Source organism: Aulonocara sp. 'chitande type north' Nkhata Bay, linkage group LG8 (genome assembly GCF_057382095.1).
Source record: "Aulonocara sp. 'chitande type north' Nkhata Bay isolate Kocher_YH1m ecotype deep benthic linkage group LG8, A_spYH_male_GT1.1, whole genome shotgun sequence".
Taxonomy (NCBI): domain Eukaryota; kingdom Metazoa; phylum Chordata; class Actinopteri; order Cichliformes; family Cichlidae; genus Aulonocara; species Aulonocara sp. 'chitande type north' Nkhata Bay.
The window spans coordinates 23,750,935-23,763,219 of record NC_141351.1 but is presented as its reverse complement, the minus strand read 5'-3'; the positions used below and the strand labels follow the sequence as shown (position 1 = coordinate 23,763,219).

At 39.4% G+C, this 12,285-nt stretch overlaps 1 protein-coding gene across 3 annotated transcripts; it reads right to left on the bottom strand.

Moving 5' to 3' along the window:
* Window positions 1-1,570: 1,570 nt before the first annotated feature.
* On the bottom strand, window positions 1,571-10,457 carry arf2b (ARF GTPase 2b). 3 transcript variants are annotated; one of them, XM_086304435.1, is made up of 5 exons: window positions 10,325-10,457; window positions 9,069-9,226; window positions 8,159-8,269; window positions 5,646-5,770; window positions 1,571-3,513 (listed from the first exon to the last, which is right to left on the bottom strand). In XM_086304435.1, the coding sequence occupies exons 2-5, from the start codon at window positions 9,214-9,216 to the stop codon at window positions 3,352-3,354; spliced, it is 546 nt and encodes a 181-aa protein (XP_086160561.1). In that variant the 5' UTR covers window positions 9,217-9,226; window positions 10,325-10,457; the 3' UTR covers window positions 1,571-3,351. The 3 variants fall into 3 exon arrangements, with proteins under 3 accessions (XP_086160561.1, XP_086160563.1, XP_086160562.1); XM_086304437.1 differs by lacking the exon at window positions 10,325-10,457 and adding an exon at window positions 9,907-10,192; XM_086304436.1 differs by lacking the exon at window positions 10,325-10,457 and adding an exon at window positions 9,365-9,424.
* Between the last annotated feature and the right edge of the window lie 1,828 nt (window positions 10,458-12,285).

Here is a 12,285-nt window from a genome sequence, read left to right as displayed (position 1 = left end):
AACTGGCTAGAAAAAAAAAACAGATTTGGGCACTTTAGTTTTTATTATTTTGATATTTTAACATCTGAAATTTAATAGTGAATAAAAATGAACAATCTGGGCCTTTTTTGTGTTTCATATAAACTAATAAAAACTTTGTTTTTTGCTTGTTTGTTTTTACCAGACACCAAAATGCTTTTTCTGCCTTACTTATGACCAATAGCTTCTATTTTATAGTTTCATTCTCACTCAGACTGGAACTCTAGTCTGCAGTAGGCCTGCATGTACGTGACTGTGTATGTTTGTCTCCACCTAGAGGTTAAATCTGGAGGCTGGAGTTTTCTGTTCAAAGTTTAACCAGCAGTTTAGTCCTGGTTACATTTTTACAGACTGCTGTCAGAGCAAGAAACAGTTTAAAGAAGACATTCAACAATCAAAGTTAAAATTTCATAAACAAATTCATGTTTAAACTTAAAGGAAACACTTCTGCCTCTGCAAGGTAATTATGCAAACCTGTGCCTTCACAGTAATTTCACATCATGAATGCAGCAACTTCATTTATTAAATCTTTTTCTCTTCTCTTTTAGAAAGGTTTGCTGTTATTTCCTGATAGATTAAGAATTCCCACAGTTCAGTCAAATGCAGACTTTGTGCTGGCGAAAGAAAATTTTAAGAAGTGCGTCTGAGTAAACCCAACAGGAACAGAAACGCTGTCCTGAAGAGAAAACAACCTAGTATCTTTCTTTTCCTGGTTAGTGTTTCTGCAGCCAGCAGCCACTTCAGCAGACAGACGTTTTTACTATATGGAGAGCCAGGAGAGCCAAACTGAATGAATTAATATTAAGACGCGTTTCCTTTATTTTGCATCAATGACAGGAACCCTCCTCTGTACAGTCATCAACACATTTTGACAGCATAACATCACCTTCAGTTTGCAGAGTCATATGTTTTAGATAAAATATATCAATCACTCCTACTTTACATAAATATTTAAATTAGGTGAAATTTAACTTTGGAGAATAGATTGCCTGCATTGCAACTCATCCTTACCTCCATAGACCCCATATTAAAACGTTTAATTTGACAGCAAAAACAAACTCGTTTGCAAAAAGGTTTTGGCCTCTATGGATATTTCCTCGCTTTATGACAACTGAAAGGGTTAGCCATCGAGCATAGTGTGGTTTATCCTCCTAACTGTAATAATCAGCATAACTCAAAAAATGAGCTTTGTTTTTACTTAGTATGACTTGAAATGAATAATTGTGCCCATAAAACCACCAGAAAAATGTTGAGCAAGTCATCTGAGTAGCTCCACATTTAAAAAACAAAACAAAAAAACCCACCAAACACCCTTCCTGGAGAAAAAAATTCCAAGGGATTTGCATCCCTTCTCTGGATCTCCTGCTTGTTAAACACTAGTAGTGTGCACCACCACACTGTGAACCATGTGGACAAAAAAAACAAAGCTGACCAGATTTGGGCGCCATCTAAGGCCTGAACTTTCACAGGGATTGCATCATTATTACAACCTTGTTTAATGCAAAGATCCACTACTGTAACACATGAGAAAATAAAAAGCCTCTCCAACAGCTGTTGGATCAAATCATGTTTATTAATGTGTTCAGGAAATCCCCACAGAAACAGTTTATAGGGGAACTTACAGATTTACAATCATTCTTGACAGAAGTGCCAGCTCTAACCCCCATGGTTCAACACTGAGGACGACCAGCTAACTGCACACCCATTCCCCTCAACAGGTCTACCACCAAGTCCTTCCAGCTCGCCGACGAGCCTCCGACAGAGTACTTACTGTGTTGGTCTTTCTGCCTGTAAACACCCAGACGTCTGGACCGTTCACAGTTATAGAGAGCCTTCATTATTTTATTTTTTATCATGGTTTGGTTTTTTTTTGGTGCCAATCCTTCATCCCGACCAGGAAGGAAAAAAAAAAAAAAAAAAAAAGATCACACACAGCTGGATGCTTTCAGACTTTCAAAATAAATGTGCCAACCGTTGGTGAGAAGAAAAAAACTCGTCTGAGGCCCTCGAGGATGCACTTTCTACTTCCATATACAGGATTTGTCATACTGCTCAAATGCATTTGGTTCAGCAGTCAAAGTACAAATAGAAATGCTAAAACTAGTTACAGAAAAAAAAATGTAACATCTCTTTAAAGGAATAACATGTGACGCCTGTGAATGTATTAGGACACCTGCCTCAGTCTGAAGTGTGCGAAATGTCCAACACCTTGTATCTGGCATGGAAACACTGAAGGTCATCTCCAAAAAAAAAAAAAAAAAAAAAAAAGAAAAGAAAAAAGAAAAAGGAAAATCCTAATTTAATCCCAGGATTTAAACGCCAGCAACCCAAAGTCAAGAATTGCATATTCTCGTAGAGTTTAATTTTTTAATTTTCTCTTCTTTTGTGCTTCACGCTCTCACTTAGTGGTGGGAGGGGAGAAAGGTAGTGTTCACTGGAGAACCATTGCTAAGAATAATCTTTTATATTCCAATATAATAATAATATTAATAAAACAAACAGCATGATTTTCAGATGACACCAGAATGATCAAGGATGGGATTTTCTCTTTTCTTACTTTTTTTTTTTTAAATTTTCCATTTTTTGTTTTTTTTTTCCATTTGCTTCGACCTGATACAGGTTAAGATGCAATTTACTGAATCTCTTGGTGGGTTTGAGGTCTCAAAAATCAGATTAAAATGAACACCTAAGCACTGAAGGTGGGAGGGAGGGGGGCATTTCTAGTCAACATAGATATATTCTACAGGGAGGAGTGGGGGGTTGCACCCTTGCTCTTTCTTTGCCGTATGAAAACCGTGCTTCCTCTGAAGAGTAAGGGCGGGGCAGAACAGGGTCATGGTGGGGGGGGGGGGGGGGCCGTGCAAGACAGATTAGGTGAGGAGGGGGGTAGGCCGAGCAGGGCAGAGACTGAGTTTGGTGGATGGAGAGAGAGAGAGAGAGAGAGAGAGAGAGAGAGAGAGAGAGAGAGAGAGAGAGAGGGGGCTTGAAAACCAGACTGCTGATTCCACAGGAGGTGTGTAAAAGGCACGCCAGGGTTACTCCCGATCCCAGCCAGCATACACAGAGACGCCTTCACACCCACACACCCACACAGGCATACACACCCACAGCCACACGCACACACACACAAGCAGCACAGGCTAGAGCCCCAAGAGTACGGACGAGGAGGAAGAGAAAGCAGGAGGAAGGCGTTGAAAGAAAGAGCCAGGGCAGAGGAGTTAGAGGGGCGCAGAGGGGGGCCTGAATCCGGTGCTGCCGCTGTGTAGAAACAGAAAAAAAATAAACAACAAACAAACAAACGAAAAAATAATAATTCAAAACTGCTGGAATGGATCATTTCTGGTTCTTCAGCTGGTTGGAGAGCCAGTCGAGGCCCTCATACAAGCCGTCTCCGCTGGTGGCACAGGTGGCCTGGATGTACCAGCTGCGCTGGCGGAGGGCGTGCAGGCCCAGCTTGTCTGTGATCTCTGCAGCGTTCATGGCGTTGGGGAGATCCTAGAGGGAGAGGAAAGAGCCAGTTATGATGCAGTTCTAACCATTTTTAACCATCTGAACCAAAAATCCCACAAGCTTCCATCAACAGTAGAAAAGCTTCTGAACAATTCAGCCAATGTGAAAGTGCCTTAATCATGCACTCTCTTTAATGGCCACTAGGGGGCTACAGCAGTGGCTGAGGGGAGAACAAAAAAAAACTTCCAGTCCAATACAAGTGTTTGGGGATCGGCTCTCAGTAAAACTTTCCTGCTGAGTTTGAGTAGAAGTCATTTGTTTCAGGTGATATTAAATAATCTTATTTTTATCATTCTCAGAGTCAGAGAGGAGGGTTATCCAGAATAGATGATGGTGGGGGCCAATAAACATCTAGTGATGTCATAATGCGGTGACAGATCATGGGAGTTGTTTTCACAACAGCCTGAACACTGAATGTGCTAAGGCTCATTTATTATTCATTTACTGAATGATCCTTAGTAGTAGTCGTAATACTGATTTAAGTTTCATATTTCTATTAATATTTACATTTGGATTTTATTATTTTACTATAGGGATCTATTAATACACTACTTTATATTAATACAAGTTTTATTATGCTGCCGTTATTAATAGTATTATTATAGTAGTATGATTAATAGTAATGAATTCCATTTTTGAGGCCTTGAACATGCTCAAACCCTCATGAAAGTGTGCACACCTGCCAGAAGCAATGGAAAGTTTTGTATTTAATCAATTGTTGGTTCCCTCACATCCTGTACTTATACTGTGCTAAAATCTGCACACAGACCAGAAAGTCTGCAAAGACGGACCAACAACAGCCTCTCTGCAAGATTTTGAACAGAACCCCCTGCTAACTGAACACAGCCAAGCTTCAAAGGTGTGAACTTGACACAGAGCATGCAGACACAAAACACCAGATGAACATTGGAATCTACATGAACTGAGGAACCTGCCGAAACAAACGTATGACCTGTTCTGATAGGTAGATGAGACGATATCCTGTTGGTTTTTCTCCGCTGTCACTGATGTCTGTGGTTAGGTCTATTGGTTAGCACATTTAAGATTTCAACAGATCAGTAACAAAGTGGTTTGTAGTGGTTTTAGTCACGGTTCATTTAGGGAGGAAAAAAAAGGTGTTACTTCTATTAAATCTGTCTGAGATTTATCATCATTTGCATTTTTCTTGACTGACAGAGTTCTGACAAAGAAAATGAATGAGCAGCTGTTACACAGTGAGGGGCGGTGAGGGAAACATCAGACTTCACTCTATTTTAATTAAAGTAATTGTTTTATTATCTCTTGCCAACATCATGCACATGCAGACAGCAACTTCTCAAAATGGCTCCCAATCCATTTCCTGCTCCCTTTAAATACTCTCAAGACACACCTTCTTAATACAGACTGGCCTATAAAAGAGCTGCAATTGAGGCAGGCTTCCTCTTTACTGGGAAAACAAGATGGCCACCACAAAGGTAACCTGCAACACTTTGTTACTTAAATGCTTCCCAACAGCAGCCTAACATTTAACAAAGCTCCTTATCTAATCAATGCTTTCTTTTTCTTCTCAATACATGTGACCTACCGCAGGGCAGGTTTCAGAATAGAGAATCAATGTGCAGATGTTGATCCTGCAGTGACAGCTGTTCTTCATTGTAAAAAAATAAAAATGAAATAGCTTCTACATATGGACTGCATTCGTTTTTTAAATATTAGTTTTGTCAGGTTATTGTTTTTGGCTTATTTTTGCCAGGAGTCAAGTACAGGGCCTCAAACCAGCAACCTTCAGGTTAGTAGCAGGATGCACCAATTTATGGATTTTGTCTCCCACAATATGGCCGCCTGATATTTCTGCCTGCCCACATTAACACGGCTAGCTACACGCTCCCCAGTCCTATCTCAAAGTATATAAATCCCCGACAGGGAAACATTTAAGGTGGAAGTTCACACCATTTTGATACTTGTATTTCTGCCTCTGAACCAGCAGAGGCTTCTTTTTTTTTTAATTAAAGAAAGGTCCTGTACAAATAAAGTCTTGATCTTTATATCCGAAAGCTTTTTCATCCAAACCAATTGAGAAGTAAATTTGAGGCTCATTTCCTTTCTTGGCTCTACGTGTGTCTGAAACGCAAACTCACCTGTTTATTTGCAAAAACAAGCAGCACGGCGTCTCTGAGTTCGTCCTCAGCAAGCATTCTGGACAGTTCCTCCCTCGCCTCGTTCACCCTCTCCCTGTCGTTGCTGTCCACCACGAAGATGAGCCCTGCATACAAAAAAATAAAAAAATAAAAAATACAGAAACATGTCTTCATTTATATTCTGGTTACAATACGTGCTCTATTGTCCCAGATAAAAAGCTCTGACTCTGTTCCAGTAATAATTCAGTCTGGACCAGCTCTCCTGGCCATTTATTAATCCCCAAAACAGTAAAGTAGAGTGGGCATTAAAAAAAAAAAAAAGTATGAGTAATAATTTGTGATTTGGCAGCTGCAGGTCTGCTGACTGTGAGAATATATTAAATCCAGAAGCTGTTAAACACATCAGTCATTTGTTAAGTTCAGTACAGATTAATTTATGACTTAAAGCTGCCAAATCATTTTCAGTTGTCATAGATCATGTGAAAGCTGTATTTTGAGACAACCGACAGTTTAATGACCGTATAAAAAAAAAAAAAGCTTCATGACACGAATGGATGGATGAAAGTACAACAGTGTTGAATGATGTTTTCCTGCTTCAAATTTAACACAAAAAATAAAGACAAAGCCAAGAAAACTGAGGTCATTTTGTTAGATGTCCTATGGCTGAAGCACACTTCCTGATCTGTATGCCAGCTTGTTTGAGGAAATGTTTCATCATACCCACAGCTCACCGAATGTACAAACAGGATGTTTTTATATTCATGTAACAGGGGACGACGTGATCACATGCTCAGCTCCGGTCTATAACTGAGATACTATTTGTTTGTGAAGCTAGAATCTGTATGCAGCCTCACTGACCTGTTACATTACAGACTCTGTGAAGATGTGAAGGGCACAAAAATGAAAGGAATATCTACAAGACACAGTGATGCTGTTAATTTGGTCAGTTTGCCTGAAATTTAGGATTCTTGAGACTCAGCTGGTGTTCAGCTGAGGGATCATGATCAAGAACAGGAATGCTGGTTTTTCTTGGCTTTGAGGGTTGATTCTTTATTACCTTAAGCGATAGATAATTACGCATTTTTTAGGTTAACGCCAATCTGATATTTTGGTTAGATATTGGGTTAATTCTATCTACAGAACCTGGATCAGATATCAGAGACAAAAATCCGCTATATGGTCTGAACTATTCAGTTCTCTGTTTTTCATAGTGCAGAGGAAGCTAACAGCGAAGCGGTAACTTGGGAACATTTCACACAACACCAACCAGCAACTTTCTACTCATGTTTACTAATTATTACAAAGTTGTACAAACTCATTTTAACTCACGATGTTCGGACAGAAAGACGTCATAAATGTGGAGGCCTGACTGAGATTTATCACTGTTTGGACTTTCTCTTCATGTCGGGATAAAGATATCAAGCTATAATTCAGAATGGCCATTTTCATTATGTTTTTGACAGAACTGATAGAGACAATTTCAATTTTTAGATATTCTAAGCATTTCAGTTGTAATACAATAACTTTGTCTGAGCATTAAGGGCATCACAGCACCATGACACATTTGACAGAGAAAATTACGTCTCTACAGGGTAAAAACAGTCAGTGTTAAAAACCTAAAACAGTGATGGGCAGCTCCCCCCCCACGCCCCCAGAAGACAATACTGACTTAGATAATGTAAGAACAGGGCCATACTTTAAACAGAATTTTCTGTTAGATTGTCAAAAAAGCCACTTGCATGCTAAGAACTTTACCATTAGAGTGAAGATATAACAGGTCATCATAAAAAAAATGAAGTATCATGTGTTTTTACTTTTTTTTGTTTGTTTGTTTTTAACATTTCTTGGGGAGAGGCTAGACCATTAAGGACAGACTAGATTGAGATGGTCCACAGGCCTAATTTTGCATAGAGCCTTAATCTTTTTGCCTGGAAAAATGATGGAAAGAAAGATTTTCTGTCACCTTAATCACGAAATCATTAACCAATACTCGGCACTCTAACCCAAACACAACTTTCCTTGTTTGCTGTAGAAGAAAATTCTGTAGTCAGACATGCTGTTTGTTAAATGATGCTGCGTCTTAGATCATCACTGAAATGATTGACACATTTAGTTTCACACTTGGGTGCTCAGTATGTGGAAGGTGATGTTCATCTAATGCATGCAGGGAAACCACAGGAGCACTGATGGCAGTGCAGCAAATAAGGTGGCTTCAATCACAATAAATTTCTGCAGATTAAAGATACCACAAAATGTTCAACTTAAGTTTGCTTACAAGCCGGATCATGACTGGCAAACACAAGACAGCATAGGCTATACATTCTGATGAGTTACACATCAGGAAACAGTAGAGGAGTCACACAATACGCCCTTTGAGAATGGAACAATGGCATGTGAGTCATTGGTCTCTTTAATATCCTCTATGCACCAACGAGGCCACCTACGGGCAGTAATGCTCACTGACACAACTGCCAGCTAAGATAATGCCACTGCACACCCCCCTTTCACCTCACCTTGAGTGTTCTGGAAGTAGTGGCGCCACAGCGGCCTGATTTTGTCCTGACCGCCCACATCCCAAACTGTGAAGCTGATGTTCTTGTATTCTACAGTTTCAACATTAAAACCTGGAAAAAGGAAAAAAAAAAAAGAAAAAGAAGGAGAGGAAACATAGATGAGTCACTAAAAGGCTTTGGACCACTCGATAGCAAACACTACACGCAGGTAAAGATTTCTACATATTTTTTTTTTCCACTGTTTGTTCCTAATATGACTTTTATTTTTAAAGTAAACATTTCCTGACTGCATTTTAATCAAGAAAAGGTCTTCAGTTACTCTCATTTTATCACTTATTCTTTGTTAAACCATTGTTAAAATGAAATGTCCCAAAAATCGGACACAAGGAAACATCTGGCTGCTGTAGACCAAAACACAGTAAACTTGGACCCTCGCAAAAAAAACCCAAAAAAAAAAACCCACACTAATCAAAAATTACCATAACTGCTTAAAGCTACAAAATGATTGGTCACCCTGTTGACTGGTAATGGCATTCACCTGTCTTTGTGGCCAATATTTATTACATCACTCCTGGTTAAAGACTTTAAAATAGATCAGTTAATTTTAATTATGATTTAATTACTTCCCCTGAAACAAAGTAAGAAGTAAATTGCAATAAAAAAAAAACAAAAAAAACACAAAAAGTAGATATATTATTCATAGCCCTAAGTTCCGTAACAGTGTATCCCTAGTAATTAAAACAAATTAACAGTCAAATGTTTAAAAGACCTGAAGATCTGCTGAACAGGATTTTTTTTGTCCTCTCAAATAACAATGGGAAATAACTAACAACTTACAATCTTCTCATAGCAGTCTAAAAATACAGCTTCTTTACAACGACACTGGAGTGATAGATGTAAATGTTCATACCAATGGTGGGAATGGTGGTGACTATCTCTCCGAGTTTGAGTTTATATAGGATAGTTGTTTTTCCAGCCGCATCCAGCCCCACCATTAGAATCCTCATCTCTTTTTTGCCAAACAGGCCTTTGAATAAGCTTGCAAATACATTCCCCATGGTGATGAAGCTGTCAAAGCAGAGACAGAGACAGGGTTAAGACAGTGTAAGGTCTGCTGTTAATCGGTTTCAGTGCAGTATGGTGAGAGGAAGTGAACACAGGGAAAATGTATCATAGAGAAAACAGCTGACATCTGGACTGATTTACCGTCGTTTTATCGTTAGTCAGTTCGTAGAGGCACACCACATTAGAGCAGTTCGATGACAGCTGTATATTTAGTCGAAAAAAAGAGGTACATTGTGTGACACACGGAGGAGAACAAGTTAAATGTTTACACAAACGAATGATTGAGGCTTTCGTCTACGACTCTAAGTTAAGAGCTAACTCTGGCCGTCCATATCAGCCATTAACTTCTACACTACAGAAGTGTTAAAACTGCCTATGTGTCAATTATTTAACAGCAGAAAAATCGCATATCCTGAGGCTAAGCTGTACAACCATGGATAAAGCGAATAGCTAACTGATGAAAAGATAAGAGAGGCCTGTTCCAGCTAGAAAACTCTGCAATAGCAGGTTAGGATAATGTTCCTGTACGAGTGAGCCGTCACAAGACGCTAGCTTTCAACTATAAGGTCAAGCTAAGTTAATGTTAAAGTTCATATCAGTACGTGTCAATAAAGGCTGAAACGTTCTGCTATGTGAACGCGCAGATTTTCTGTGAAAAGTCTGAAGTTTTCTGGTCTCTTTACCTGGTTACCAGCACTCGAAACAGGATACAGTTCGCTTCACTAAGGGCGGATGCTTCAGCTAGATAGCTAGTTTTCCTAGCATATGCTAACTTGCGACGAACAGGCGACACCGTTCGTCAACGGTCTAAAGACCACTGCCGGTTACAGCATATATTATTAATACATATAACGACGACCTGCTACGAAATCCACCTGGAAAACTGAGGCCTGGTTTCTGTGGCGTGAACATTAAAAGAGCTGATACACGGTAGCTCGCTAAGCTAACAGCCGTTAGCTAAATGCCGCGTCACAGTTGAGAAAGAACCTCGTGACGTCATGCTCAGGCGAAACTAAATCGAATCGCTGGTACCGCGCGACAATCGCCGTACAATAAATGGCGTTACAGGCAAAACACAAGCGAGTTTATGTGGGTTATTACCTTTAAAACGACAGCTTCTCGATCTTTCCGTTATCTCTCACTGTCACCCCAAAATGGCGTCTTGCGCAACCAGGGAGACACCGGCGTACGGCCACTTCCCACTCTCATACCGCGTCCAATCGTAGCACGCATGGTGTAACGGATAACCCGCCCAGATGACGCCGCGGTCCAATCAGCGTGTCGGCAGAGCCCTGTGCGCACAGTGTACAAAATGTCGAGGAAGTGAGCCGTAGACAAGTTTATTCAAGTTTCAGACACTGAGAACCGGGCCCTCATAGCTTTTCTGTTTTTTCCCCTTTTTTAATCGACGAGAAATGACTACAGGGAAACAGAAATTGGCCACAAAAGAGACAAATAATGATAATAACGATTAAATGACATGAATAACCACAAAGACATGCAAAAAAGCATACAAGTCAAGCGGAAACGATCCATGAGATCCCCAACAAGTACATGGGGCCATGAATAAACATAAATAACCCTAAAAAGACACCAATAAATAAAAAAATCCACGCATAAACACAAGGACTATAGGGAGTCAAAAAAACAAAACACAGAAACACAACATTAGAAAAATCTGTTTCTAGTTTATTGTTTTTCCTCTATGTTTGCTTGTGGTCATTTTGATTTACTTTTTGATCGTTTTTCATCTTTATGGATGTTTAATTTGCTTTTACTTTTAAGCACATTTTCTGAGTAAAACCTAGTGATCACTGGGGTCACCGAAGGCCTCTCCAGCACTCTTTCCAATTGTGTGAGAGAGGTGGAGAGTTCTAACATTTATTTGTTTAGAGGCCCGTTTTTCCATGCCTATTCTATTGAAGAGACATCCTGACATTTCTTTTTAGATCCTGACTTATTTTAATTGTGTTAATTCAAATTGCTGACACAGAAATGCTAGCATTTATCTATTATATGATTAGTCCAAGGCTGCAGGCTATCATGAATAAATTCATTGTCTGCAAGTCTCACAACCACTGTCTTTAATCATTTATGGTTTTACTTTTAGAATGGTAATTAATCACACTTGTCAGCAGTTAACAGCACCTGATGTCTGCAATTATTATTGGCTGTGTTTGCTATTGGAGGAATGTTTAAAGAAAACTCAGAAGCTTCACATTCCTCAAGCACCAAGCTGGAAATGTGAGGCCTTATTGTAGACTGTATATAAAAGATGGGTGTAGTCATCGTAATCACCCATTGGCTAGTGAAGCGCTGGTGACTCAAGATGAGTGTTTTGTTTTTACTGTTGCCATCTTGGTATTTTGAAAAAAGTGGACACCACAGGCCAACGATTGCCATCTTATGATTAACAAGTCATGAGCCAAAGAGGAAACTTCATGTTGTTTTTCAGTATGACTTAAAATTAGCTGATTGTGCTCATAAGCACATAGCACAACCAGCTAAGACTTTACTGAGGGCACAGATCAAGGAAGGAAAAACTTCAGGAAGTGTGTTTGCATTCAAAGGAGTCGCCCCCTGCTGGTCATTAGAAAGAATGCATATTTAAGGCACTTCCACGTCAACTACACTTTCTGAAGCATATATCTTTTTACACTTTGTGGGCCTTACAGTAGCAATACATTAAAAAAAAAGTCTAATAATAAATTATTGAGCATCTTTTATTCGTAGTTTAAAGGGTTTGTAACATAACTAAAAAATGGGACTTTGTAGTGACCTTTACATCAGTGAGTCAGTTTGAATTTTCCACAAAAAGTTTAAAGAAGACTGTGCTTGTTCATGTGAACCTTGTCTGAATACCACTCTTCTGTTCACAGCATTAACAGTGAGATCATCAGCTAACCTTAGGGTAGAAAGTCTGTTAATTAGCAATGTCAACAAACAGTTAACACCACACAAGGACAAAAAGCAAGCACTGGTCTGGGTTTATGGCACTTTTGCCATTGATGTCAATGAGAAGCAAGCCAAGGTTAGCCAGCTAGTTGCTATAGTCATAAAGA

Bases quoted from the DNA above. Each gene is read 5' to 3' on its own strand.
- arf2b (XM_086304435.1), bottom strand. From the start codon at position 9,216: ATGGGGAATGTATTTGCAAGCTTATTCAAAGGCCTGTTTGGCAAAAAA. The intron at 8,270-9,068 runs GTATGAACATTT...TCCTTTTTCCAG, and splicing joins CACCACCATTCCCACCATTG to GTTTTAATGTTGAAACTGTA. The intron at 5,771-8,158 runs GTGAGGTGAAAG...TTTTGTATGCAG, and splicing joins CTACTTCCAGAACACTCAAG to GGCTCATCTTCGTGGTGGAC.